General features: G+C 51.6%; 1 protein-coding gene across 5 annotated transcripts in view; it reads left to right on the top strand.

The window, feature by feature from the left end:
• Positions 1–1970: 1970 nt before the first annotated feature.
• Positions 1971–27383, top strand: part of EIF4G3 (eukaryotic translation initiation factor 4 gamma 3) — a 71901-nt gene continuing 46488 nt past the window's right edge. For 3 of the 5 annotated variants that reach the window (XM_055001710.1, XM_055001714.1, XM_055001709.1), the window contains exons 1-4: positions 1971–2096; positions 4538–4642; positions 10651–10746; positions 14341–14373. In XM_055001710.1, coding sequence (XP_054857685.1) covers positions 2070–2096; positions 4538–4642; positions 10651–10746; positions 14341–14373 — 261 coding nt within the window. In that variant the 5' untranslated portion in view covers positions 1971–2069. The remainder of the gene's footprint in view (positions 2097–4537; positions 4643–10650; positions 10747–14340; positions 14374–27383) is intronic. The other 2 variants (XM_055001712.1, XM_055001711.1) reach the window with 2 other exon arrangements.

Below are 27383 nucleotides of genomic sequence, written 5' to 3'. Positions count from 1 at the left end.
GTTCTTCTTTCTCCAGCCCTGCTGGAGAAAATGCCTGTTTTTACTGGGGAAAGGTGTGGAATTAACTAATAAAAGCGGCATTTAGCAATACTTTGGCGAGGTTGATTCATCTTTGGGGGCTGTAAAGCCAGCCTTTCCTCAGGAGAAGAGGCTGCAGAGAGAGAGAGAGAGAGAGAGAGAGAGAGAGAGAGAGAGAGAGAGAGAGAGAGAGGGAGAGGGAGAGGGAGAGGGAGAGGGAGAGGGAGAGGGAGAGGGAGAGAGAGAGAGAGAGAGGGTTCTGTACCGTGCCCCCTTTGCCCCTGACAGAGCAGAAGCGCCTAGTCTTGCAGTCTGAACTTCGCTCCTAGAGTGAGGGTGGGGTGGGATTGGAACAAGTAATAAAAGGTCTTCTGAGTTACAGAAATAATTATTTTTATTTGCTGTGCTTATATGTAAGTAATGACATCCACTTTTGAGCAACATCAGTGAAATTTTCTTACAAAAAAAAGCACAGATGCATTTTGAGGGGTTGTAGTCTGTGAACAGGGAAGGAAAATGTCCTGTCCACTTACAGTGGCTGTTGCAGAAATGAAAGTCTGATGAAGAGCAGACCAGCCCCACTGGCACAGGTTTGGGCTCTTCCCGTCCCCCCCCCCCCATGCTCCTGGGCCCAGAATTAGACGCACAGCCAATGTCTCTTGCCACCCTCAACCAATTAGTCCCCCCCTTTGGGGAAGCCACAGGCTGCTTTGCGTGCTGTTTTGTCTTCTCAGCCTGGCTTTTATAATCCTCTATATTGGTGATTGCCTTCCAAGATGGTCCAGAGCGCTGCAGGAAGCATATATGCTCTTGATCAGCTTTGATTTGTGTTAGCTCCCAGTTTGTCTTTCTAATCTCAGTTTAAGGAAATTGGTTCAACCAGTAGAGCATAAACACTCAAAAGGTATATTTTAAGATTCTTAAATGTTAAAATGTGTTACATTCTAAAATCATGGAACTATCAAAGCCTGTCTTACTATATAAAAGGAAAGGTCACATAAGACAATACTTCATTTCTGAGGCAAAACCGTTATATAAATGTAACATAGTAGTTGATGCATTTATTATTGTGGCAATCATGGATGCTCATAACATTCGCAACCAGAAACACGGAGCCTTTTATCTCGCGGAGAAACACTGTAATGACTTGCCTTGTGGCTGAAAAGTTTGTGCACTTGATTCTGTCCTGGATTGTGCCCCCCCCCCCCCCCCCCCGCCGCCAACATGTCAGTGGTTGTGCTTTGGGTCCCTGTCTGTGTATAGAGAGCCTAGTCAAAATCCGTTGCTTTCTCTGTATCTCTATTCCCCTCCCCTCAGAAGATTCAACCGTGTAAAGGTGTCTGGGCTGCATGACCAGTGGTTTGGCTCATGTTTTTAGGTAATCTGAAGACTTCATTTAGTTACGTGCCCTTGTTTGGAAGATGCCTGGTTCCTAGAATGGGGAATATGATGGGGCCTTAAACCAGTCCTTCTTGCCTTGACCTGAGTAGCTGGGTTCCCTTGAGAAACCATTTTGTCTCCTCTGACGTTCCCTCTCCAGCGGGTGGAAATGTTTGGCGACTTCTGCAGCCTCTTTCCCGTGGAGGAGGTGGCCTGAGAGAATGGCAGGCTTCTAGGCATTTGAGATTAACAGGCAAGCAGGGCACTCAAGATCTCCAGACAGAAAGGCACTTGAGAGTTGCCCCTCTTCCCTTATCCTTGTTGAGCTCCTGGGATGTTAGATCTAACTTGTAAATGCATTCTGGGTCTCAGTTTTAAGGTACCAGCAATTGTTGCCCTTCTCCCCTCCAAGTAAGTGGCAAGTGGGAAACGGGCCTTATTCAGACCTGGGTGAAAGAGCAGAGTTGTTCTTTGCCCCTGAATATGTAGGCAAAGTATATAAGTGCCTTTGTTTAAAGGCAGCATTACAAATCTTTGGGTTTTACTAACAGTTTATCTCCTCACAGGTTACACAGGTTGCAAGACAGCCGGGGCCCCCCTGCCCCCCTCCCCTTACTCTGCACATGAGTTAAGCAAGGGGCACCCAGCCCTTGCTGCGACACCACCAGGACATGCCTCCTCCCCCCGGTCTCACCCAGGTAAGAGGTGCTGGTCAGCGATTTCTAAGATCCCGGTTTCCCTCCTGAGAGCCGAGGGGAGGAAGGGAGTCAGTTTTGTGCGGTGCGAACTCTGCTTGCGGGCTGCTTTCTTTTGCCCTGTTGCAGCCTCTCTTGGGAGGGGAAAGAAAGGGAGAGAAGTGATCTGGGGGGCGGGGGGTGGGGGTGGGGTGGTCTCCTTGCTTGGACTGTGCAGGGGTGCCTTGAGTGTCCCTCAAAAACACTTTCTGGCTGGCAGCCATGGTGTATACCAGGCCTCTAGGCAAATCACTTTCTTTTCCTGCTAGGACTCACTATAGTTGCGACATACTAAGTGCCAGGAGGAGATACAGAAATGGCAGTATTAATGAACGAGAAAGTTCATGTTATTTTGAAGCATAATGCGTTCTTAACATCTTCTGGTCTACAGTTATTCCATAGAGTGTTTCCAAGAGGAAGGCAGTGGGCCTTGAAGGTGTCAGGATTAAGAGGGAGGGTTATGAAAAAGGAGAGGAGAGCTACCTGCCGCCTGCAAGAATTGCTGGACAAGGGCACACTGCTCAAGTCGTGTGGCAGCCTCTGGGGTCTTAGGGCAGGAAGCTCGCTTAGCAGCAAACCTTGGAAGTGGAGCTGTGGGCCACCTCGCCCTCTGTCTGTGCAAGTTTTCATGAGGCAGCTGGGAAAACGGCAGTCCCCTTTTTGTGGAGAGGCTGCATTTCTGTAGCTTTTTTGCTTAGAAGCAGCAGTTCTGGGGTGGATTGCCAGGGGACCAGACAGCACATCATATTTGAGCTGCTTTGATTTCCAAGGCAGCTTCCAGGCTACTGCATGTGATGATGAACCCAGAAGGGATGGGGGTAGAGAAAGGTTGGGTGCTGTTCTGTGCAGGCTCGCGCGCGAGAGAAAGCGCCGCCGCCGCCGCCGCCGCCGCTGCCGCTGCTGCTGCTCTGTCGCCTCTGGCCTGCTCTAGACATGAGCCACTGAAAGAGGTTGTGTTGCACCTTTTAGATGGGCTTGGCTTGTGCGGAACCACCTTCTAGTCCAGCTTAGATCTTGCTGCCAGATGTTTGACGCTTTGTGCCAAGGAAGGCCCTTTCCCCAAACAGCAGTTGTCTGCTGTGGGTGGCTCTTGCATTGTCTGCCGAGAAGCCAAAGCGATGGCTGCCCTGGCTCCTCATCCCCCAGCTCCTGTGGCAGGCAGGCAGAGTGGGAGAACCCCGCCGCCACGGGCAGAGGGACAGCCCCTCCCAGGGCCCGGAAGTAAGGCAGCAGGGCAGATGGGCGCAGCGTCGTTCCTCTCCAACAGGGAGAAGAGCTTTGAGGGAGACAGTCCTATGCTCTGGTGCCTCACTTGGTGCCTCTTCCCAAGGCGCTGTAGCCAGAGCTGGTGCTCATTCGTTGGATGCCGTTCTTTGGTTATCCTTGGAGGGCATGTGGGTGTTCCTGGTAGATCCAGGCAATTCAGAAGACCCCCCCCCCCAAACCAGAGGAAAAGATGGCTGCTCCATAGCCTGTGGCATTTGCTCAGTAATCGTTGGTGAGATTGTACTTCGCCAAAATGTGAGGGATTTGGGTTGAGGTTTTCCACATAAAACAACACTTTGCTAGAGTTCTCCGTTGCAGTATGTTCGGTATTGCTTTCTTCCAGAAGGAAGGGCATGGTGCTGACCTTTCCGTAGAAGTGCATGGTATGACTCATACAAAAGTTTCTTGGCCTCCTGTCTCTGGACAGGGTTCCCCCCCCCCCTTTCCTTTTCCCTGGAGTGAGCCCTGTCGTAGCTGGCTGTATTAAATGCTCTGGAAAGGGTTGCCGGCACATATCCTTTCAGCTGCCTCCATCCGTTGCCCATCGTGCTTCAGAGCTGGGATAGCTGGCCGGGGAGAGAAGGGCAGCCCTTCAAGGAGTGAGCCATTTGACTTGATCAGGTGGGTGCTGAGAAGCAACTGGCCACAGGGGCTCAGGGATGGAGACCTTCCCCGTTGCTGATCTGAAATGATGACAGTGCACAGCCCTTTCCCTTGGCAGGTTCCCAGGTGCCATTTCTAGAGCCTCTGAGGATAACGGTAGGAGAAACCCCACCTGGTCACTAAGGTGCATGAAAGGGTCTTCTTTGTCATTTAGAACTTTCTGAGTGGGCCTGGCTCTAATGGAAAGGGAAAAGTGATGCCAGGAAGTCCCTGGAACGTTAGCTATGTGTCCCTTCAGTAGTCTTGGTAGTTGGGAAGGGGGGCCAAGCGGGGGGTTGCTCTGGCCTGAGGAACTTGCAGCGTTTAGAGGGCCAAAGGGAATGCCGTGCCCCCCCCCCTCCCTCCCGTTAGCCTGGAGAGTGCGGTTTTGACCTGGGCACTTGCCAGCACCTGCCCCCACCTTCCTGTTCCCCTCTCCCTCTCTGTCGCTCTTTCTTTCTCTCTTACTCTGTCGCTCTCTTTCACTCTCGCTCCAGCAGCCAGGAGGGAGGAGGGACAGAAGCTTTCCACCCCACCCAAGAGCCAGCAGTCTTTTTGAAGATCCAAGGGAACTGGTGCAAAGGATTCTGGGATGTGGGATGGTGAGTCACAAGAGGAAAAAGGTTAAGTGATGCCCTGCTGGAAAGCCCTGGCTCTGTTTTCTGAAGGGTGGCGATCATGTATAGGGTGGGATTATGACTTGGAGGGTAGCTCCCACCCCCTGCCTGCTTCAGAAGACTCAGTGCACAGTTGCTTGTATATGTAGAGCTTGAAAATATGTTGAAAGCCTATGATGAACAAAGACCAGATGAGCACTTGGCGTTCTGGTGGGAATTTTGAATGGGAGGTGTCTTGCTTCGTCTTCTGGGAAGTCCACTTCGTGGTTGTTGCTCAGCCTGGAATCGAAGGTGTGTCTTTGGGTCTGGTCTGCCAAATGGTTGCTGTTGGAGGGAAGGCTTGCTCCATGGCTTCAAGGCCTGCCTGCGTTCCCCTCTCTGAACTGTAGGAATCTCATCCCCGCATCCCCCCCCCCCAACGTAACGGGATTTTTGCACTTGAAGGTAAGGAAGTGAAACTTCCCACACTGATCTCATTTGGCAGCGCTAGTTGGTATGTGACCAAGGATTGAGTCCCCGGATGCGCCGGGAACCTATCCTGATCCTGGGTGGCAGCTCCCTGTGGCCCAGGTTGGAATGTTTTCCTTAAGAGTAAGCTTTGAATGAAACGCTTAGTTGCTTATTCCCACCGCCCAGTGTTTGAGGACAGCCAGAGAATGCTGCCCCTGCCCCCTCTGTTTCTGAATTCAAAAGCAGCAAGCGGCATCAGCGCCAGGCTGGGTTTTGTGTTTTCCGGCCTTTTGCAGGCGCACTTCATGGCCAGCCCGTAGGGGTGGGGAGAGAGAGAGAGGAGTGGGAGTTTGAGATGAAGAGAGCCAGAGAGGAGATTGAGTTTCAAAGAGGAGAGGCATGAGGTGGCGAAACTGAAGAGGGCTCTGAGGGGCTGTGGGGTAGAGAGTTGTGTGTGTGTGTGTGGGGGGGGGTCCTGAGAGGCCTGTGGGTGAGGAAACAGAAGGAGGTACCCATGGAGAGGCTGAAAGAGAGGGACACGCATGTGTCATGCAGAGGAGGGAGGATCAGCAAAGAAGCTTGCAGAGCAGACTGAGGTCTAAGGGAGAATTGGTTACAGAACACGGGGGGTCAGATGGCATTGGAGCAAGTTTTCCACTGTGGCATGGACTCGTTGAGTGAGCCGGAGTATAGAGGGGCCCTCAAATGGCCTCTTCAGAGCTGGTCTTCAGAAGAACCCCATTTACCAGTTTGGGAGGAGGAGGAGGAGGAGGGGTGTTCTTGACCTCCTGAGAATGTAACTAAAATTGTGCTTTCTGTTGGAATATTCCATTGGCCAATAGTCACCTTTCTGGACCCAGAGCTTCAGGATAGACATAATCTCTGAATGGTGACTTCCAGGTTGAATCGTTTAGCCTGCCTTTCCTGAGCCTTTTCCTCGAGGAGAGTCCCCTTCCCATCCGTAGAGCTGAGATAGTCATCCAAGCAGAGCTGCCAACGTAGTCATGATTCCTGGTGAAAATGAAGCCCCTTCTGTTTGGGGTGTTCAACTGGTCACAGTAGCAACTGGGACTTGGTAGAGTTGCCCAGCTGAGAGTTTTGAGTTAATTGTTTTCGCTTTTACAGAGAAGGGTTTTGTTTATTCATTTCATTTGTGCCCTGCTTTCCTCCCCAATTGGGACTCAGTGTGGATTTCATCATTTTCTACTCCATCTTATCCTCAAAACAACCCTGTGCGATAGGTTAGACAGAGAGTGTGTGTCTGGCCAGGAAATGTCTGTGCCAAAGGGGGTGGTTCAGACCTGGGCCTCCCTGATCCTAGATTGGCACTTCAACCCCCACACCACGCTGACTGTGAAGTGTGAGCTGCCTGGCCTTCTGGCGCAGTCCCTCCTCTATCTGTAAAGCTCCATGTCTCCTGCGTAAATGTTGAGTGATGTTGTACGCTTGCTTTTTTTTAAAACACTTGCAAGACATGGGCTTGAATGTAGGCTTTGAAGACTCCTGCTGACTGGCCTGCCTTTGACCTCAGGGCACACCATCATTTGCTTCGAAGGGGCAGGAGAAAGCTGTCCTCTTAAATCTGGCATGGCTCTCAAGCACAGTGCAACTGTGTCTCCAGCCTGCTCCAGAGGAGGCCGGCCCTATGGGACAGAGGCAGCACAACAAACGTTCTGGGCAGCGGGACCGCTTTGGTAGGGATAAGGGTATTGGCGTCTCATCCTGTGCTGATCTGCAGGAGGTTCTGGGATCAGGTCCCAGTTTGCAGCCCTGAGGTCGCTCCCTCTTCCCCCTCCTCTATAATAATAATGTTTGGTTTATATATCGCCCTTCAGGACAACTTAATGCCCACTCGGAGCGGTTTACAGAGTATGTTGTTATTATCCCCACAACAAAACACCCTGAGAGGTGGGTGGGGCTGAGAGAGCTCCAGAGAGCTGTGACTAGCCCAAGGTCACCCAGCTGGCTTCAGGTGGAGCAGTGGGGAATCAAACCCAGCTCTCCAGATTAGAGTCCCGCACTCTTAACCACACCACCAAACTGGCTCTCTAGGCACTTCCTTTAGAAGGCATAACTTTCACATTTGGAGATGGGGTGCTTTCCCCCTTTCACAAAGTTCTGTATGCTGAACACCTTAAAACTTAACCCTTTGGAGCTAGGTTGAACTCTGCTTTGAGGATCAAAGGTTGTCTTTTTAGAGCTGCCCAGGGTTTTTACGTAACCCTTGTGGTCTGTTGGGCGTGGCAGAATTTCGCACAGGCAGCAGAGCGTGAAGATCACAGAAGCCCTTGTGCAGGAAGGGGGCTCTTTCAGTGAGTGGTTGGGCAGCAGCTTCTCCAAGCAAGACCAAGGCCTGATGAGAGAAAGGGGTGCTGTTATAGCACCATTCTCGGCAGTGGCAGACTTCCTAAGGCAAGGGAGAAATATCCCCAGCTCTCTTACACGCAGTTGTAAGTTGGATTAAACTCACCTGAACAGGAATGGAGCAGTTGTTTTCTCTGCTCTCTTGAGAAGAACCCTGACTTGGACTTGTCTGCCCCAAGTTTAGGGTGTCCTGCGTGTACATGTGACCAAGGCTGAGACCTTTGGGGAATATGTTCTCATTTGCTGGTCAGTTGCAGGAGGAATGTATAACCCCCCCTCCCCCCCAAGCATGAACCATCCTAGAGGTTGCAGGGTGCTTATGGGAAGTATAGAAAAGCTTTGGGTTGTGCTGGTGTAGTGGCACCCCCAACAGCAAAGTATTTCCTGGAGAATTAACAGAGCTGTGCCTGAAATTGCCACTGTGCTGTTCACAGCAGTAGGGGAAAGAGCTGTGTGTGACTCAGCATTTTCAGACCCTGTGTGTGACCTGGTAGAGCCTGCCCTTTGCCTGTTGCTTCCCAGCCCTGGCTGGGGGAGGAGAGATTGTGTTGCGCAGCAGGCCTCCTTGGATGCCAGTGAGTTTGGAAACAGAGCTAAAAATAATTCTTTCCTGGTTGCCGCTCTTGGTGGAGCAGGGAGGGCTGGGGGAGGGCTGGAGCAGAGGTGGCTTCCTGGCAGCTTGGCTTACTTCCTTGCACCTTCACCTTGAATGCATGGCGCACTGGGCATCCAGGTGGAAGGGTCTCAGTTTAGGGGTCCTGTTCCCCGGGTGGGGGTGGGGGTGTCCCCCACTCTCCCCTCCCCCCCCTTATCTGCACGGCAGGAATCTGCACGGCAGGAGGGAAAGGTGGGGAATGGACCTCTTGGACATGCTCCCAGGGCTAGGGTGATGATGTCACTGTCATCATTGCACCGCCCCAAGAGCGTTCCTGCGCTTCACAGTGGGCCACTTTGGCTCCAAACCGGCCGAATCGGGCCTGTTTGGGACCCAGATCAGCCCACTGCGAAGTATGTGCACGCTCCCCACCATGCATGATGATGTCACTTCCTGGAAGTGACATCACCATGCCAGCAAAGCACGCTCGAGTAACACGACGAGAGTAGCAACAAAGTACTCTTGTTGCCCAGTGTTGTTCCTGCATATGCCTCATGGCTCTTTTTTCCTCATCCAGCGGCATGTCCTGGTCTACTCCAGTTGGGGTGAAACGGGCCTCTAAAATTGTGCCCAAGGTCACCTCTGGGAGCTGAAGGCGGAGGTGGCAGCTTCTTGAGTCATCGCAGCTGCCTGCCTGGGGCCCGTTTTGCACAAGGCCTTGTGTGTAGGGCACTGTCGTGTGCCGGAGAGCATGGGCATAGCAAGCGTCATGGCAGGCTGAGTTGTTTTTCTTTCTGCCTGATGGGGTGGGCAGGCCTGAGGAGGGGGCCTTGGTACTGTGGGGACTTAGGCTCTGTGGCCCTTCCAGGTGGGCCTCTGAGGAGCTCCTGTCTAATTGGGAAGATCCTCGGCAGTGCCCACCTGCTGCTGCAGAGCCATGTGGGGGCTGTTGTAGAGAAAGGTGGGTGTTGAGGTGCCTGTTTCCGCCTTCCCTGCACCATGAGCAGCCAGCAGGGATGGTTACTCCATCAGCCCGTTGCTTCACAGCCTCCCTCTCAGTGCCCAGCATCGGCTCTGTTAGCATGGAGACCGCTTTCCCCTCCGTACAGATGGAAAGGAAAGGTGGCTGTCGACATGGAGGGCTTTCAGAAGGGGTTGGACAGATTTCTGGAGGGCCTCAGTCCCCTTTGGCGACTGCAGGGATCCTTGGATAGAAGTGGGCATTGGCACATTGGAGTGTGAATTCTGGAGGAAGGGACAAAATTCGGTGTTAGCTTCAGGAGGGTGTCTGTGGTGGGGGTCCTGGTACTGGGAGAGAGTCCTGGCTGTGCAGAAGAAGTCTGTTAAAATCTGGCTGCCATTTGACCCCTTCCCACTCAGGGATGAGGCTTGGCATGCACTAGCAATCGGCAAGTGGCTGCTAGGACCTCTTTGCCGCTTCAGCTCTCCTCTTTGCCTTTGTGTCTGAGGAATAAGGTCACACAGGCGCATATGTAGCTTGATGACTTTTCTATTGAGTGTGTAAACAGTCTCCTTTGCAGAGCTTTGTGATGCTGTGGGGTGATCGGTGGCGTTGGAAGAGAAGCCAGGGACTCCCTTAGCCCTCAGTGATTGCGGGAGGCTTCCAAGGAGCTTGCTTTCTGTTCATCAGCCCTGCTGCCTTTGCAAGGATGGATTGGTCCCCAGGGTATCCAAGGGCCTGGGGAATGGGCTGTTTGCTGTGACTGGCACAAAGAGAAGAAAGCATTTAGCAATGGAGACCAATAGGATTGTTTTAATTTTTAAAAAATGCATCCTGGATTTTTAAAGAAAGTGTTTAAAACCTGCACGTTTTGTCAGCTGTCCTGTGCACTGAAAGGTGCCCATGCCGTGGCCTCCAGTGCGGCAGAAAACTGTAAGCTCTCCTGTTTTTCTGCATAGATGGGGCTGCATATTAGTGCTTCGGGGGTGGGGGGGGAAGGGGTGAGGTGTAGCTGCCTCTGCCTTCTTGGCTTGCTCAGCTAGCGCCCTTGAGGTAGAGGAGTTCGGCACAGCAGAGAGCTGGGAAGAGCTGGCTGAAGGGTCAGACGGTCAGTGAGGAACTCTGGAGGATCCTGCGTCCGGGTTCCAGAGCAGGCTGGGGCTGGGCAAGCTGTTCCCTCCCCTTGGGCCGGCCTCTGAGCCCAGGGCGTCTGACTTGCAGAGCAGCAAACGGCCCTCGAGTCTGGCCCTGCCTGGCAAATGTTGTGCGCTGAATGAAACGGTTTAAGATGCTGGGAAATGCCTCCGAAGGATTGAAGTCGCTCACTTGCTGCTACTTCTTTCACTTTCCTTGCTGTTGCTTGCAAGTCAGGTGCCATACATCGCCTAAAAGACGGGAGTGTCACTGTTTCAAATAAATGTTTTTGAGATGCTTAGGATATGCATTTCATGCCACTGCTGTTGAAGTTGCTTGGCTGGCCCAAATTTGAAATTGGTTCTTGGGTCAATAAAACGACACCGATCAAGGTGTGAGGAGGGTTCTGAAGGGCTAGTAGGAGGCAGAATTCCATGCCCTCTGCTGTCGCTTGCTGCCCACTCACCGTCTTTCTCTTTTCTGTGCCAGGCCCCTTACCCCTCTGGACAGAATGCAGCACCAGCCACCCTGGTCTACCCGCAGACCCCTCAGGCGATGAGCACGCAGCCCCAGACTCGCTCTCCGGTAAGTAAGGGAGCCCTTCTTTGCTCAGCTGACCATCCTGGTGAAGGGGCGGCATCGAACTCCTTAACTCTTTGTGCGTGGCTTGCTTGAGAAGTAGCCGAGGGACTCTGTTTTACTTCCAAGTGATATGTGGGGGTTCTGCCATTGGGGTTCCCTGCCTTATCCCCGAGGCTCTCCAGAAGCATTTGATAAAGGTTGGGACACAGACCTTTTCTAGCTGTTCTCCCGGTGCCCATCCTTCTCAGCCCCAGGATCTGTTCTGGCCACCCGTGAGAGGCAGGCACACTCTGTGGTGGCGAGCACGTTGTCAAGCCTTGTGGAGTCCACAAGGGGCCAGCACAGGAGGGGCCAGCACAACGGGCCTGGTGGTCCGAATGCCGCTGCTGCTGCTGCTGCAGGCTGGCCTGGCCTGGGTCCTGCTCTCAGAAGCAGTTTGCCCTGCCCGAGGCTGCTCTCCTCTGTTGGCCCTTGCCATCTTGCAAGATAAGGTTGAGCGAGTCAGTCTGGTTCTGAGGAGCACGTTCGTTCTGATGACACCTGCACATCTCTTTCGTTCCTCCTCCGTGGTTGTGGCTGGATCTTCAGGAGTTTGCTCCTTTGTATGTGTTGGGCGGGGGACTTGGTTTCTGCACGCTGCTTCTGTGCCCCTCTCTGAGTTTGAGCTGGAAAGGTCTTCCAGCCCATCCCCTCCTCGTCCAAGCCCTTTGGTAGGCCATGCGTTGGTAGTGACCAGCTGATGATGAGTGGCTGAAGAAGCCCCTGCTGCTGCTGCCGCCGCCATCGCCGCTGCCACAGGTCTGTGCTGCTGATTGGAAAGCACGAGTGAGCCTGAGAGAGCAAGTGGAGTGTCTGGCTCCAGCTGCGTCTCTAAACCAGTTTTCTTGACAGCCCAGCAGAGCAGCTCCAATACGTTGCACAGACCCCTGGAAGGAAGCCGAGGAAGGTTTTGGAACAGAGTCTGGTTTCCCGGTCCTTGGCAGGAAGAGGCTGAATGAAATACCTGCATTGTAAGCAATGTAACAAACTGTACTCCTCCTAGCAGGCAGGCAGTTGTGCCCACGGCACTCTTTCAGTTCCGTTGCCTTTTTGGTTTTCAGTTCCTACCACACTGTTGACTGATGTGCAGAAAAGTGCTCTGCTCTGCTTTCTGCCCGGAAGCCAGCACAGGTCAGAGTGGCTGCACTGAGTGATCTCCCTCCAGCCCCTCAGGACAGAGGCAGGCCTGCCAAAACACGGTAAAGGCTGTAGGCGATTGGCACAGGCAGGCGCCTGGGATGTTTCCCAGCCCAGATTTGGGGTTCATGTTTAATTGGGAATGAACTGTGCACTGTGTCAAAATTGCCGGGATGTGTCCAGTTACTGGAGGAGATGTCAGTCCTTTTTCTGCGGTCATGAACAAACCTTTTTCAGGTGCCCTCCTGCGCGCAATCTCTCCCATCATTGTGTTCTATGACATGGCCACCACATGATTAAAAATTGCTCGCATAACACCCCCCCCCCCCCCCGGCCCAAGTCTAAAACAAAATGTGGATGGCCTACAAGAACTGCGTTTGAGTTTTGTTCTGGGTTTGGGTTGATGTGGTTTGGTGTTTCCCTTCTCTTGGTGGTGCTGTAGGGAGTCTTGGTGGAGGGACGGTGAGGGAGGCAGCCCTCGGGCCTGGGACTTGCAGTGAGGACCCGGACCTGTGCCTTTCCCCAGGGACTGCAGGCCTTTACCCCTTCGGTTTCTGCATTCAGGGGCCGCTGGCAGTTGTGCGACCTTCCACGCTGCTCCCAGGCATTTTGTTTTTGCTGCAGGGCTAATGCCACACATGTTGCCCATTGGTCCCTTTGCCCAGCCAGCTTGCCCCCTCTCTGAATCCTGGTTCCCAGTTCTAAAGCAGTCTAGCCAGGGCAGCTGAACTGCTGATTCGGGGAAACGAAGAGCCAGCAACTATTTGAAATCCTCTCAGCAAGTGTGCGTGTGCTCCAGCCTGTGCAAGCCATGTGTAAGAATGCTTGGGAGCAGGACCAGGGGCTGGGCAGGGCGGTGGTGGAATTGGGGCCCCAGGCTCTGTTCCTTGAACTCTTTGCATCTAAAAGGGGCGGCGGGGGGGGGGGGGGGAACCCCTGGCTTTAACTGGAGCAAGCCAGGACTACAGTTTGTTCTGTTGCTTACAGTTCTCACTAGAGAAAGAAATGCTGTTAGTGGGAATCAGGCAGGCAATAAATAGCCAGTGGTTAAAATACAGGAAGTATTGTTCACTAACATAACATAGTTACTATTTAGACGTGTGTTTTTTCCTTAAGTGGATTAAGATGGGAACGTCGTGAGTTGTTGGACATGAGGCAGGTGCTTTTGTAATTGGGTGGAGAGAGACTCTCCCTTGATGCAGTTCTTGTCTGGTCTTCTAATGGGACTTTTTGTGTCGCTTGGTGTATAAGCTTTGAGACTTGAACCCTCTGTATAGGCTCTGTCCTTCTCAGGTCAGATATTTATGCCTTTTACTCAGAGGCAGGAGAAACTTTTAGAGTTAGTGTTCAGAGTTTGCTTCGCCTGTACATTCCATGGCACTAGAAGGACCAGTAGAACAGCAGTTGGGACAGTGGATCAGAAACACTTTGTTCAGCTGTGCTTCACTGTTTGGGAAACTCTTCCAAATCTTGAAGTAGGAATCGTAGGCTGAAGGGAAGAGTTTCATGCTTTGGCGGTAAAAAGAGCAAGAGCTCTTGGTGTGTGGATTTGGGACTGCTGTTCTGTAGAGATCTCTGCTCATGAGAACGGCTGTCTGCCCTGTCTCTTTCTGGACACTTGATTTGGATGAAAAGGGCCTTTTGGTGGCGGAGGAGAATGACAACTCAACAAGAGCACCCAAGTCTCTTTTTGTTCCTGTGGGGCTAGAGCAAGTGCCTCCAGGAGAGGGTGGCCAGAGATTGGAAGACTGCTGAGGCTTCTTTGTTTTCTGTACCCTTATTTTTTGGTTCTGTGTTGCATTTTTGTTTGTATCAGGCTTTCAGTAAAGGCCCCAGAAATGTCTAGTGGCTGTGTGGTGGCTCTCTTTTCCTGTGTAGTGGGGTAAGGATAGAGAAGAAAGTGGTCTGGCACAGAGACCCCAGCCTGCCTGCCCCTTCAGCTGCTCTCAATACGTCCCAGGAAGAGTGGGAAGAGCCCTTGGCAACATAGCAGTGCCCCCAAGCAGCTGTGGTTTGCCTTGCAAGAGATGACTGTGCTGGGATGAGGGAGGCGGGCAGATGTGCCCCAAAGTGCCAGTCCAAATTAGCCCAGCAGGGAGGAGGAGCTTCAAGTTTCATTCCGTTGCGCACATGCCCCCTCCCACTAAGTGCCTGCATAGGCTAGTGCCCGGATGCCTTTCAGATAGCTAACCATTTGGGAAGCTGTCCTCCCCCCCCCTCCTCCTTTGAGCAGTTCATTGTTAACCTGTGGGATCTCAGTATCTGTCTGTCGCTGTCCTGCAGCCAAGCTTTAAATGTGTAGCTTTGTTTTCTCCTTGTGGGTTTATTTTGCATACAGTGTGACATTTTTGCCTTTTGTTGTGGTGTTTCTGACTCTCTGTGCCTTTCCTTTTGTGTTTTGTTTCTCCCGCTTCTCCTCAGTTTGCAGCGGGGCCTCGACCTGCCCATCACCAGGTACGGTACCCTCCTCCTCCCTCCACTCCCCACTCCCCACCAGCTGTTGGTTGTTTGGGGGGGAGCGGGAGGTTGTCTAGCCCTCAACTAATACCTGGGAACGCTGTTTCGCTTCATGCTGTCTGTGCTAGTGACATGCACTAAAAAGGTGCCTAACCCTTCCGCTGTCGTGAGGCTTCAGCTTTTCACCTCTCTTAATTCCGTTGCATTTATTAACAACCCCTTTGACTGCCGTGTAGCTGACACTGCCCTGGACGCTGAGCTTGCTAGTGTTGGGAGCTGGGCCCTTCGCCTCAGAGAAGGCATCTCAGTTGGTGCAGCGTCTGGGAAAACCACCTGGATCTTCAAGCTTTGCTTGCAGCCTTCTTGCCCACCCTGAGCTCCAGGGACTGCTGTCTCTCCTGTATGAGGCTGATTTCTAAATGTAGGGCTCTGTTAAAGGGATACATGGAACAGAACAATACTGAATTGAAGCAAGAAAGGAAAATCTGACTAGTTATCTCTCGAGCGGACTCTGCACATCTTCCATTCGTTTGTGTGTGTAGGGTTGACCTGTAAGAGGGGCTAAGAAATGCACTGGCTGTTCTCGAGTTCTCCGTGCATCTGCCCTTCACATTTGGTCAAACGCTTGTGTAGAATGGATTTGCCCCTTACCCCGGCTCAGAACATGCCAGAGGCAGTGTAAATGTGGTTCATGGACGGTTCTTAGTGCAGCTCCTCTCCCGTAGTAGTTGAGATTAAACTATGCTGGGGGTGGGGGTGGGGGGTGGGGGGTGGGGGTGGGGAGATGGTATTCATCCACATCTAAAGTCACCGGAGTGAATAAAGAGCCCTCGTGCTCGCCTGCCCCCTCCCCTGCAGTCCCGTGGCATCAGGGTGTTGTTTGAGGCAGTCGGGCATGCCGGCCACCGCTGTGATGTGTGGGCTGCTTCTTCTGGGGGTTTTACAAGAAGCCGGTAGGTGGAGAGCAGCGGTGGCAGGTGCTGGGATTGTGGGGGACGAGGACACCAGCCCCTCTCTCTCGAGGAGGCCAGACACGGAAGAGAGTATGGCAGAAGGACTGGGAGCTGCCCCTTCTGTTGGGAATGGGGATGAGTTGAGAGCGTTGATGGTTTGCTTTGCGAGGCTGGATTTTAGAACTGGCTTTGAAACTTACTTATGATCTTGGGTGGGGTAAAAACCCAGTGAAAAGCCGCTCCAGTGTCCTGGTCCCAGAGCTAAAGTTGGGCGCAGACCAGAGGCGGATTTTCTTGGTTGTTCGAGGCGTAGTTGCACAAGTCAGTACGGGAAGCACAGGTGTCTCTGGCTCCCAGGTGCAGATTAATGTGTGATTTGCCCCTTCCACCATCCTTCTGCTCAAAGCGAAAGGCTCCAACAGTGACACTCCCAGAGCAGTTTCCTGTCATGACGGTGTCAGAGGCTGCCTGGGCTCAGTGTGGCTCATGTGCTTGAGCCATTGACTGGAAGCAGGTGATAGCCCAGTCTCCAGGAAGGCTGGCTGCTCTTCTGGGGGAGCGCCCAGTGCTCTTGCGCACTCACTCCTGCTCATGTGCCATAGTCTGTGGTCGTTTGCCATACTGCATGCAGGCAATGAGTAACAGTATGAGGCAGCTTCCTGTGAGAGAGGGAAGGCTGCGGAGTGGTTCACTTGCAGAGGAGGAATAACGTTCCCCAGAGACAGACAGGAGCAGTTCCGACGACTTCCTCTCTGGTGGGAAGTTAGAGGGTTCGGTTTCTGTTTAAATGTTCCAGCTCAGCAGGTGGTCTCAATACAAATTAAATTTATTATTTTAGGAACCCACTGAACAAGGATTCTTCTGTCTGCTTGCCTGTCTTCTCCAGCAGAAAGCTATAAGGCAAATTCCTGACACCTGGGTGGGTGCATGTGGCTCAGTGTGAGTTCACCCGTTCGGTCTTGGAGGGAGCAGGCAGCTAACGGCTCTCTTCCTGTCTCTGGCTGTCTCAGTTCGCTTTAGTTTTTCTTTCTCTCTCCGTGTTCCTATCCTATCTTGCATCTCAAGGAACGGTCAGTTCCAAGCATTCAGGGCAGTGGATCTCGCTCTCCCCGCGGGGCAGGGGGGGACAGGGCCACATGCTAAAAAACTCTGTGCTTGGTATGTTGCACCAGGCTGCAGAAAGCCTCTCGCCAGCTAGTTTGCCACCTGCTGAAGGGGACTCCTCTACTGGCTCCTCAAGAGAAGCATTTAATTTGGAGCTTGCTCAGGCTCCCAGGAGATGAGAAGCCCCCAGCTCTTCTCGCTTCCACCCCTGTAAGGCAGTTTGTAACCAGAGCCCCGCCCCCAGCCCTCCATTGCACCCTCTGGAAGGGAGGAAGGCAGACTGTCCACAAAGGCAGCTGTATCATTTGTGCTGTCACAGGAGAAGGGTGTGTGCATGCGTGGCTGAGTAAGCAGCCTGACTAGGGGCAGGGCAGTGAATGAGAGCCAGCCAGCACAGATACTGGAGTGGGGGAGAGTCGCACAGGCTGATGTCCCAGTAGCAATGTGGCAGCTATGATCCCTGTCAAAGGGGATGATGTATGTGGTGTGGCAACCAAGACAGCACTGCAGTGGCCCTTGGAAGTATCTCCTGCGACGTTAAGAGTATTCACTGCCAATTCTGTCTCTAGAGCAGATTATGGGCGGAGGCTGTGGCCACATTCTGGGGCAGTGTGCCTAAGCTTGCCCTTACCTTGCACATATGATAGTGTTGGCCCCATGGGAATGGAAGGGGTTTCTTTGCTGGGTCCCTGCCTTTTAGAGCCCTCTGCCCTGACCAGCACCACACGCAGAGCCTTCTAGCATCTCAGAACGACGACTGGGAGCCCGTTTCCCTGTTGCCTTACGAGCTGGACAGGCAGGCCTTCGTGAGTTTCCTTGAACCTGCATGCCTGGGGGGGAGAGACAGGTGAGGTCATCCCCAAGCCTTTCCCACCCATTAGCCTGCTTCCCTTTCTTAAACCCTTAAACTGAATTTAGTTCCGAGTTCCTCGGCCTGATGGTTGTCTGGGGCTAGCTGGTGAGAATACATCTCACTGGGCTGCCCAGTTGATTTCCAGATTCAGTCTGGGGCTCTGATCGTAACCCTTCAGGCCTTCTGTGGCCTTTGACTCACTTGGGTGAAGGACTCTCTCTCTTCCTTCCCACATGCGCCGCCCAGTCCCTGAGATTTACCTCAGATTCTGGTCGCCTCAGAAGCTTCAGGTGAGACCTAAAAGCAGAATTCTCTCTGTTAAGAGAAGCTGCCCCTTAGCACCGTTTATTTTTTGTGCGAGTTCCTTTTAACCCTTTTCACCAAGGCACAGAGAGTCTTCCTTTTAGAGTTTAATCTTTATTAAAACAAACTCTGTTTTTTTTAAATAAGCAAGATACTAAAATATAATGATTTGTTTATTTATTTATTTTATTTAACAAAACAAAACAACATTTTATAACATATAACAACTTGGTGTATACAACAACTTGGTACATGAAGAAAAGTTACAATCGTAGTGTGAGGCTAACATTCAGATATTATATACAACATTAAAGTTTTTATAAGTGAAACGCTATGTACCGAAGAGTTCAGTTTATTAAAGTATTGTCATGACAATAAATAGAGTTCTTTAGCTTTACTGTTCTAAAATATTACGGTATATAGAACTCGAAGGCTGCATATCATTCTTTTAAATATAATGATTTATTAAACCGAGAATTGATGAACATATGCGTGCAATAAAAAGTTAATCTCTTAACTTCTCTCAATTAAAGTTAAGAATAATTTTAAAATCAGATCATTCTCAAGTCTACTATGAAATGTATTGGATTCTCAGGAGACACACACAGACACAAATAGTTCACTGTCCGTCTTCTGTGCAGCCCCACATGGGACTGCGCCTGCGCAGGCCTGCCGACCGGATTTTTCTTTTCTAGCAAACGTCCACTAGGGGGCGCACGTCCGACCCAATGCGCATGCGCGGCCGTTTCCCGCCCGAGCGACATTGGGCGACGTCGCCCCCTTTCCCCTCAGTTTCTTCTTTGCCGCCGACCGGTAAAGACCTAGCTGTCCGCTTTTCTGAGGAAACTTTTTTCTGAGGAAACTTTTTCTAGTGAAGATGTCTGAGAAGTCGCTTTTTAAGCGTTGTTCCACCTGTGCCACGAAGATGACGAGGACGGACGGTCACTCCGTGTGCCTCGAGTGCCTGGGAGAAGGGCACATCGTCGGTAAATGTGAGCACTGCCAGCGGTTCACCCCGAAGGCGAGGGCTGAGAGGGCGAATAGGCTGAACGCCCTGTTGTGGAGAAGGGCGATGCGGGCGTCGGGGGCTCCGGGTACCCCGGGGGGACCTCCACCGGCTGGTGGGACGGTGGACACCCCCCCTGAGACGGAATCTGTCCGAAGGGCCGCTTCCACTTCGCGTTCCCGCTCGCCGGATCGCCGCCAAGCCCAACACCCGACCCCGGATCCGAAGGAGGCTGCGAGTTCCGCGTCGGGTCGCAAGCGCTCCACTCCGCAGTCGGATCCGACTCGGAAGCGGCACCGTTCCAGGTCCCCGTCGAGGTCGGAACCGACCGCCACATCGGCTCCGAAGGTGCCGAGGACTTCATCGGATCCGAACATCCCGGCTGGGTCGGTTCCCAAACCGTCGGATCCGACTCCGACTCCGATGGCGTCGACTCCGAAGCCCACTGAATCGGCTCGCGCTGGTCTTGGTTCGAGGACGAGCTCTCGATCGGAACCGAAGGCTTCGGATCCGTTACCCAAGTCACCAACCCCGGTTGACCGGAACCGAAGCTCCGATCCGACTTCAGCCTCCAAGGGCGAAAAGAAGTCGAAAAAGAAATCTAAACACCAACAGTCGACGTCGGTCCAGACGGATGAGGTCCTCTGGGAGAAGCCCTCGACCCCGTCACCGCACCTGTCCTCTCCGCTGCACCACTCCACTGATGACGATGGTGGTCTGCCCGACGCTCCACCTAGGGCTGCCGAGACGTGGCATGCCGATGACTATATGGGAAGGGAGGACCGGCCTTATTGCCTTCCTCGGAGTGGCTATGATAGAGAGGGCTCCCTGTATGCCAGTTCTCCTTCGTTTGGCAGGGAGTATTGGGGTGACGCTCGCAGTGAGTTCTCCCACTATGATTCCCCCAGGCATGTCTCGCCTTATCACCGTGTGGAACCTTCTCAGGGACCGAGTCCCAGCCCACCATCTGACCTGTCGCCAGATGACATCATCATTGGGACTGGTCGTGTGTCACCCTCGGAGGACTACAGGCTCTATTCTGAGCAGATGGTCAGAATGGCCCGTTCTCTCGACATCGAGATATCTGCTGTGGATCCTAAGCCAAAGGACAAGATTTTACAATATGTCCAGTCCGGGAATCCTCCAACTATTGCTTTCCCATTCACCGAGGGCCTGGTGGAGATCGTTCACGACATCTGCGAGAAGCCGGCCTCTGTGTATCCAACATCCCGCAAACTGGAGGCCCTGTACAAGACACGGGATGACGGTTGTGCATACCTCTTTGCACACCCACCTCCTTCTTCCCTCATTACGGAGGAAATGCAGACCCGTCAACGCCAGGGGTCTTATGTGGTGCCCATTGACAAGGAAAGCAGGAAGCTCGATTCATTGGGCAAGAAATTGTACTCCTCTGCTGCCTTGACGCTGAAGATCTCCAACTATTCAGCCATCATGGGAGCATATCAAATTTTCCTTTGGAACCGCATGTCGGCCTTTATGGAAAAGCTCCCTGCAGACCAGAGGGTGTTGGCAAAGGTGGTTCTTGATGAAGCCTTGCGCCTTTCTCGTCAACAGATAAATGCTGGCCGTGACACCGTTGACACCTCTGCCAGAACATTGGCCTCTTCCATCGTCCTCCGCAGGCATTCGTGGCTCCGCACGACTGCTCTACCCATCGAGACGCGGAATAAGGTGGAGAATCTGCCCTTTGAGGGTCCATCCCTGTTCTCATCCAAGACGGATGACTACCTCTCCCAAAAACGCAAAGATCGGCTGACAGCCTGTTCCTACGGCATCCTCCCTGCCAGACCATCTACCGAAAATCGGTTCCAGTATCGCCCTTCACAGGGCTATCGTGGTCGGCAACAGCGATACCAGCCGTATCCCCGTTATGGGTCCTACAGGCAATTCCAGCAGCCTGCAAGTTCCTTTCAGCGCCGGAGGCCTAGCTACCGCCCTCGTCGCGGTCAACAAGCCCACGATGCCAAAGAGTCAGCAACTCAGCCAAAGCAGTTCTGACTAGAATTCGAACAGTCTGTTGTGTTTGGAAACAGATTGGTTCAGTTTGCCTCTGCATGGGCAGAAATTACATCTGATAGTTGGGTTCTTAATATCGTTAAAGTTGGCTATAAAATTCAGTTTGATGTTTACCCAGTGTTGTCTCTTCCTGACCTCTCAGTGCAATCCTCTTCTGATAACTTACAGGCTGAGGTTGTGGCACTACTAGAGAAGGGGGCTGTGCGGGAGGTGCTCCCTCAGGACCCCCTCTTAGATTTTTACTCCAGGATGTTCCTGGTGGACAAAAAGGATGGAGGAGTGAGACCCGTTTTAGACCTTCGGGAACTGAATAAATTCGTTCTCCTCAAGCGGTTCAGAATGCTTACCCTGAACACAGTCCTCCAGTTAATGCCCGAGGGCATGTGGTTCGCTGTCCTGGACCTCAAGGATGCATACTTTCATATTGCCATCCATCCTGATCGTTGGAAGTACCTTAGGTTTCTTTGTAACAATAAGGCCTACCATTACCAAGTGCTTCCCTTTGGTCTCTCAACAGCCCCACGAGTTTTTTCTAAGTGTATGGCTGTGGTAGTGGCTTATTTGAGGGAACGGGGTTGTACCATCTATCCCTACCTTGACGATTGGCTCCTAGCAGCACCCTCTGCTAATGCACTCCTGGCCCAGATCCATACGGTTATGCTCACCTGCTCCAGATTAGGACTTTTGGTTAACTTACAAAAGTCTAACCTTACCCCGTCCAGACGGATACTGTTTATCGGTATGGAACTGGACGGTGGCGTGAACAGAGGTTTTCTGCCCAGAGAGCGTGCTTTAAAGATTAGCAGGATGGTGAACCTTTTTTCTAAGTGCAGGTTCCAATCCGTGACTGCGATCCAGAGGCTCCTGGGCCTCATGGCCTCCTCTACAGCTGTCACCCCTATGGCCCGGTTGCACATGCGACCTCTCCAGCTGTGGTTCCTGTCGGTTCATGATTTTGAACACGAGTCCCAGAGTAAACGATATTCCATCCCCAGAGGGATTATCCGGGCCTTACGATGGTGGCTTGATGAGACTAACCTCCTTGGGGGTGTTGCGTTTGGGTCCATCCAGACCGAGATCACAATCTCGACTGATGCCTCCACAGTAGGATGGGGAGCCCAGTGTGGTGCCCTGAGGGCACATGGGATTTGGTCGGAGCAGGAAAGGAGAGATCATATTAACCTGCTAGAATTGAGAGCGGTCCGTTATGCCCTTATCGCATTCGCAGACACGCTGCAGCAGAAAGCGGTTCAGGTGCTCACAGACAATTGCACCACGATGTTCTACCTGAACAAGCAAGGGGGCACTACATCCAAGGCCCTCTGCGACGAGGCCGTTCGGATCTGGAACTGGGCCGTGGACAGAGGCGTGTTCCTTCAGGCGGTCCATATTCCCGGCACCACCAATGTCATCGCAGACAAACTGAGTCGGATGCGATTCGACAGCTACGAATGGACCGTAGCAGACAATTACCTGAGCTCCATCTTTTCGGACTGGGGGTTCCCAGACGTAGACCTTTTTGCGACGGAGGCCAACAAAAAGGCCCCGCAATTCTGCTCCAGGGGAGGGCTAGGTCACCGCTCCCTGGGGGACGCGTTCCAGATACGCTGGACAGGGCACCTGTTTTATGCCTTCCCTCCGTTCCCACTGCTGTCTCGGGTCGTCAGCAAAATCCAGAGGGATGGGCCGCACTTAATTCTGGTGGCCCCCTTCTGGCCCAGACAAGCATGGTTCCAACATGTCATGCAGCTTTCGCAGGGGTCATATTATCGGTTCGCACTGAACCCGGACCTTCTGTCCGACAAAGGGGTTTGGTATCACGATCTACCCAAACTCAACCTTACTGCTTGGCACATTCGGGCACGGAGGGGATGTCTGACAGGGTAGCTGAAATTTTGCTGAATGCCCGTAGGGACACCACTCGCAGGTCATACGCAGCTAAATGGAAGCGTTTTGAGGCCTGGGCTGCTGACACCGCAGTTAATGTTTGGGATTGCCAGTTGTCTTTTATTTTTGAGTTCCTCCTGTCCCTAAAGGATGGGGGACTCTCTAATTCCTCTATTAAAGTTTATTTGGCTGCCATTTCAGCCTTCCACCCTAAAATAGATGGGAAGACGGTGTTCTCCCACAGTTTGTCGAAGTCTTTTTTGAAGGGGTTGTATAATATGTTTCCACAAGTCAAGGAAATTGTTCCCCAATGGTCACTGCAGGTAGTGCTGACGGGACTTATGAAATCACCCTTCGAACCACTGGCTACCTGTGATTTAAAATGGTTATCCTGTAAAGTGGCCTTCCTGGTTGCCATTACATCTGCTCGCAGAGTTAGCGAGCTTGCTGCCCTGAGGTGGGATGCTCCCTTTTTGAAGGTCCATCAAAATAAGGTGGTGCTGAGACCTGACCTTCGTTTTAGACCCAAAGTGTCCACTCAATTTCACACCTCACAGGACATTGTCCTACCTATCTTTTTTCCTGACCCTTCTGATAACTCTGAAAGGGCTTTACATTCCTTGGATGTGAGAAGGGCTATTTTATTTTACCTCCAACGTACATCACAGTTTAGGAGTGCCAAACAACTGTTTGTGTGCTATTATGGGCCCAGGAAGGGAAAGGCTGCTACAGCCCAGTCAATTTCCCGTTGGGTCACTCAAACGGTTAGAGCCTGCTACTCGCATGCTAAGTTACCTTGCCCTTTGGAAGTAAAAGCTCATTCCACCAGAGCGCAAGCTGCCTCTGCGGCCTTCCTTAGGGGCGTGCCCTTGCATGACATCTGCAGGGCTGCAACGTGGTCGTCTTCGGACACGTTCGCTAATCATTACGCACTAGATGTGTGGGAAAGGAAAGAGGCTGCTGTTGTTCAAGCAGTGCTTCAGTCTCTTTTTCAGTGAGAACACATGCCCGCCTTCTGGGTAAGTGGCTTGTGAGTCTCCCATGTGGGGCTGCACAGAAGACGGACAGTGAAAACAGAGTTGCGCTTACCGTAACTACTGTTCATTGACGTCTTCTGTGCAGACACACAACCCTCCCTCCTACCCCGCTGTGTTCTTCCAGATAATGTGAAGGCATTTGGCGGCAAAGGAGAAACTGAGGGGAAAGGGGGCGACGTCGCCCAATGTCGCTCGGGCGGGAAACGGCCGCGCATGCGCATTGGGTCGGACGTGCGCCCCCTAGTGGACGTTTGCTAGAAAAGAAAAATCCGGTCGGCAGGCCTGCGCAGGCGCAGTCCCATGTGTGTCTGCACAGAAGACGTCAATGAACAGTAGTTACGGTAAGCGCAACTCTGTTTTCTCACCTAAATGTTCTTCATGAGATTTCCTTTATCAAAATGACATTTTTATACTGCTTGATATGTACTATCCATAAAGATATCTCTAAGATCTTTTATGTGTGACAATAATATATTTAGCCTGGAGAGGAGGTGACTGAGAGGTGATATGATAACCATCTTCAAGTACTTGAGGGGCTGTCATATAGAGGATGGCGCAATCTTCTGCTTCCCCAGAAGATTGGACCAGAACCATAAGCAAGTATTTTTAAACCAAGTACTTGTGGCCGGATTTGGGCTTAAAGGAGGTGGGCAAAGTCCACCCTGCCCATTGCTGGAGGTCTGCTTTGAACAAGACGGAAATGGCCGCTTCTTCTCTGACTGAAGAAGCCAAGGAAGATCCGTCTTCACGCCTTGGGAATGGGCAGCATAAAGTAAGGCAGAGGGAGGAAGGCTGTGGCTGGAAGCCTGATGGGATTGTCCAAATTGGGTGGCTGAGAGTTAAAATCCAGCCTCAGTGGCCTGTGTTCCTTGTTGTGATGGGTATTTGTTCTTGTGTCTACCATGAGGGGAGCACAGAACAAGGAGTCTGCCCGTGCTGCAAGATGCACACTTGAGCATCAGCAGATGAGAACGCAGGGCTCTGCGGTTTACCCTCCGGGCCTTGCTAAGCACAGTCTGGTGTGGTGCACGTTCTCATTTAGATTAGCACCATGTCAGTGAATTGGTGTGTGTGTGCGCGCGTACACACACACACACACTTCTGCATGAGGAAGCCACCCCTGGACCGATCTGGGTAGAATATCAGTGAAGCTCCTGAGAGCAGTGTGTGTGGTAAGGGAGTGCAGTGTGTTAGCGGGCTGGCAGAGGTGCAGTGGCAGCTGCATATCTAGGTCTTTGGTCAGATTGTGAAAAGAATTGGAAAGCTGGTGAGGTTGGATGTATGTGCACGGGCAGAAAGGTGACAGGTGGACTATTCCGTGCTGAATTTCGGGTGCTGGGAGGGGAGGGGGGTGCCATCTCAGTGGCAGGGCAGGCAGTTCCCATCAGAATATTTGTTGGCACGTGGCCACTGCTTGTAAGCTGATATTCCCGAAGAGGCCTGCAGCCAGGTATGCTGTGGTGGTGGTAGGTCGGTATTTTGCAGAGGGTTGGTATAGGGCAGGCCGGTGCCCTCAGTTCTTTGGTATATGACATAACAGCTGCTTCAAGGAATTGCCCTCCCGTGCAGTGATTCTGAACTGGACGGCCACCCTTTCATTTAAGATTGGTCTCCAGGCTAAATGCTTGCATTAGCATGCCGAGTTTCAGAAATGGGGGTCTTTCTCAGCGGCCCTTCCCCTCTTTATATTCCCTGTTTCACAGGAGTCAAGAATAGGTCTTCACAGCACTGTGCCTCAGGCCTTGGGCATCCTAGGAAGCCCAAGTGGCAAAAATTGGGGTGAGACACTCACCTTGTCCTAATGGCACAGGGTGGGGAGGGGTGAGGTTGCTGCGTCCCTTTTAGCTCCCTTCATCCATCTTTGAGGGCTGCTTTATCAAGATCGACCTGAGGCAGCTTAACAGCACCTGCCAGAGCCAGTTTGGTGTCGTGGTTAAGAGCAGCGGGACTCTAATCTGGAGAGCAGGGTTTGATCCCCCACTCCTCTGCTTGAAGCTGGCTGGGTGACCTTGGGTCAGTCACAGCTTTCTCAGAGCTCTCTCAGCCCCACCCACCTCACAGGGTGATTATTGAGAGGATAATAATGACACACTTTGTAAACCGCTCTGAGTGGGTGTTAAGTTGTCCTGAAGGACAACATAGACATCAGATGTTACAATGTTATTTTTGCCTTCCCATGGGATCATCAGTGCAGGCAGGTGGAGGAATGCCTCTCTAGCTGGATACGTGGGCCACAGGGCCACCACATGAGTATCCTTTGGACATTGTGCGGATGCCGACTTCAGAAGAATGCTCGTATCCTGAGAAATTGGGCCACCTGCTTAGGTCCTCCCTAGGGACAGGGTCGACCAGAGATGCCAGAGGCTGCACTGTGGCTTCCTGCTGGAGGGAGGGCAGCTAACTTCCCATTCTTGGGAGTGGCCAGAAGTCAGTTTGCTTAAATTATTCTATCTGCACCTCATTAAAGCTTCCAAACCATCACGTTCTGAAATTTATATCTGAACAGCTCGAAGGCTGTAAATAATGGCCTCTTCTGCATGGGAGCCAGACCTCACAACAAAGAGAGCGTTCTGCAAAAAAACGCAGTTTGACTTTGCTAGGGAAAAAACCCAGGGTATGTGTGCAGGGAGAAAAGCTGCAGAAAAGCTGGGGAAAGATCAGTTCTGCAGCAGATGCAGCCTTTCTCCATGCAGAAGACAGAAACGTCTGGGGAGCCATTTGGAGATTAAATGGGGGTATTTTGACCACGCGTGCAGAACGCTGGAGAGAAGTTGGTGCTGGATGGGGCCAGAACCCATGAAAAAGCTCTCTGTGTGAAAGGTCAATGAGACACTAAAAAACAAAGATCTCTTTGAAGAACCTGTTACTTGGTATAAATAATTTGAATGGGTTCTCTCATTTTAACTCTTCCCATCAAGACACACAGAGACTTCTTTTGGAGTTTAAGGTTTATTCTTTATTGAAATAGACTCTAAATTTTTTAATCAAGCAACATATTAAAGTATTATTAAAATAAAACTTATAAGTAATGGACACGTACATACAACTAGGATTAACTCTCCTAACAGCTCTCAAATAAATCTAAGATAGATTTAAAATAAGATATACCATGAAATGGTTTGAATTTTCAGTAGGCACACAGATAAATTTTTTCTCACCTAGATCTTAATGAGATTTCCTTCATCAAACCCCTAATCTGCTATCTGGGTTAACATCATTTATAATAATTAACATGTGCTATAAATAGAAACATTTAAAATCTTTCACATATGACAACAATTAAAAATATGATTGATTTTAGATTTAGTGGATCCTTTAGATTTTCAATCATGTGACATTCTATCTAGTGAAAAGTGATACTGTGTCACAGGTGCAAGATAAAATGCATAAATTGTTAGAACATGATGAAGTGAGTAGATCATGATTGGTCCATTCTAGCAATTAAAGAATCACGGGTCCACTACTGTCCCCTACTTCTAATTGGTTGTCAGAGATAAAAGGAACATCTGTGGGGTTATACAACCTGTTGACAAACTCCGTTAAAGTTCATATACAGTTCACTAGAATACCTGTGTCCAACTAGGGTATATTATGATCTAATCCATATTCCTATTACAGCAGTTGACTCCCCTTTCTTGGAGTGGCCCGAGGACAGTCTGCTTAGGCTGTGCCCTCAGGCACACATGGCTAGGGCAAGTGAGGCTTTGGAAGGATTGCCCTTTGCTTAAAATTCAGCAGTGGCCAGCCTGTGGGGAGGCATAGTTACAGTCTAGTGCATTAGTGATGTAGTGGCTAAGAACGTGGGACTGTAATCTGGACGTAACGAG

This window comes from Eublepharis macularius, chromosome 17 (assembly GCF_028583425.1).
Source record: "Eublepharis macularius isolate TG4126 chromosome 17, MPM_Emac_v1.0, whole genome shotgun sequence".
In the NCBI taxonomy this organism is placed as follows: Eukaryota; Metazoa; Chordata; class Lepidosauria; order Squamata; family Eublepharidae; genus Eublepharis; species Eublepharis macularius.
This window is presented reverse-complemented; position numbering and strand designations above follow the sequence as displayed.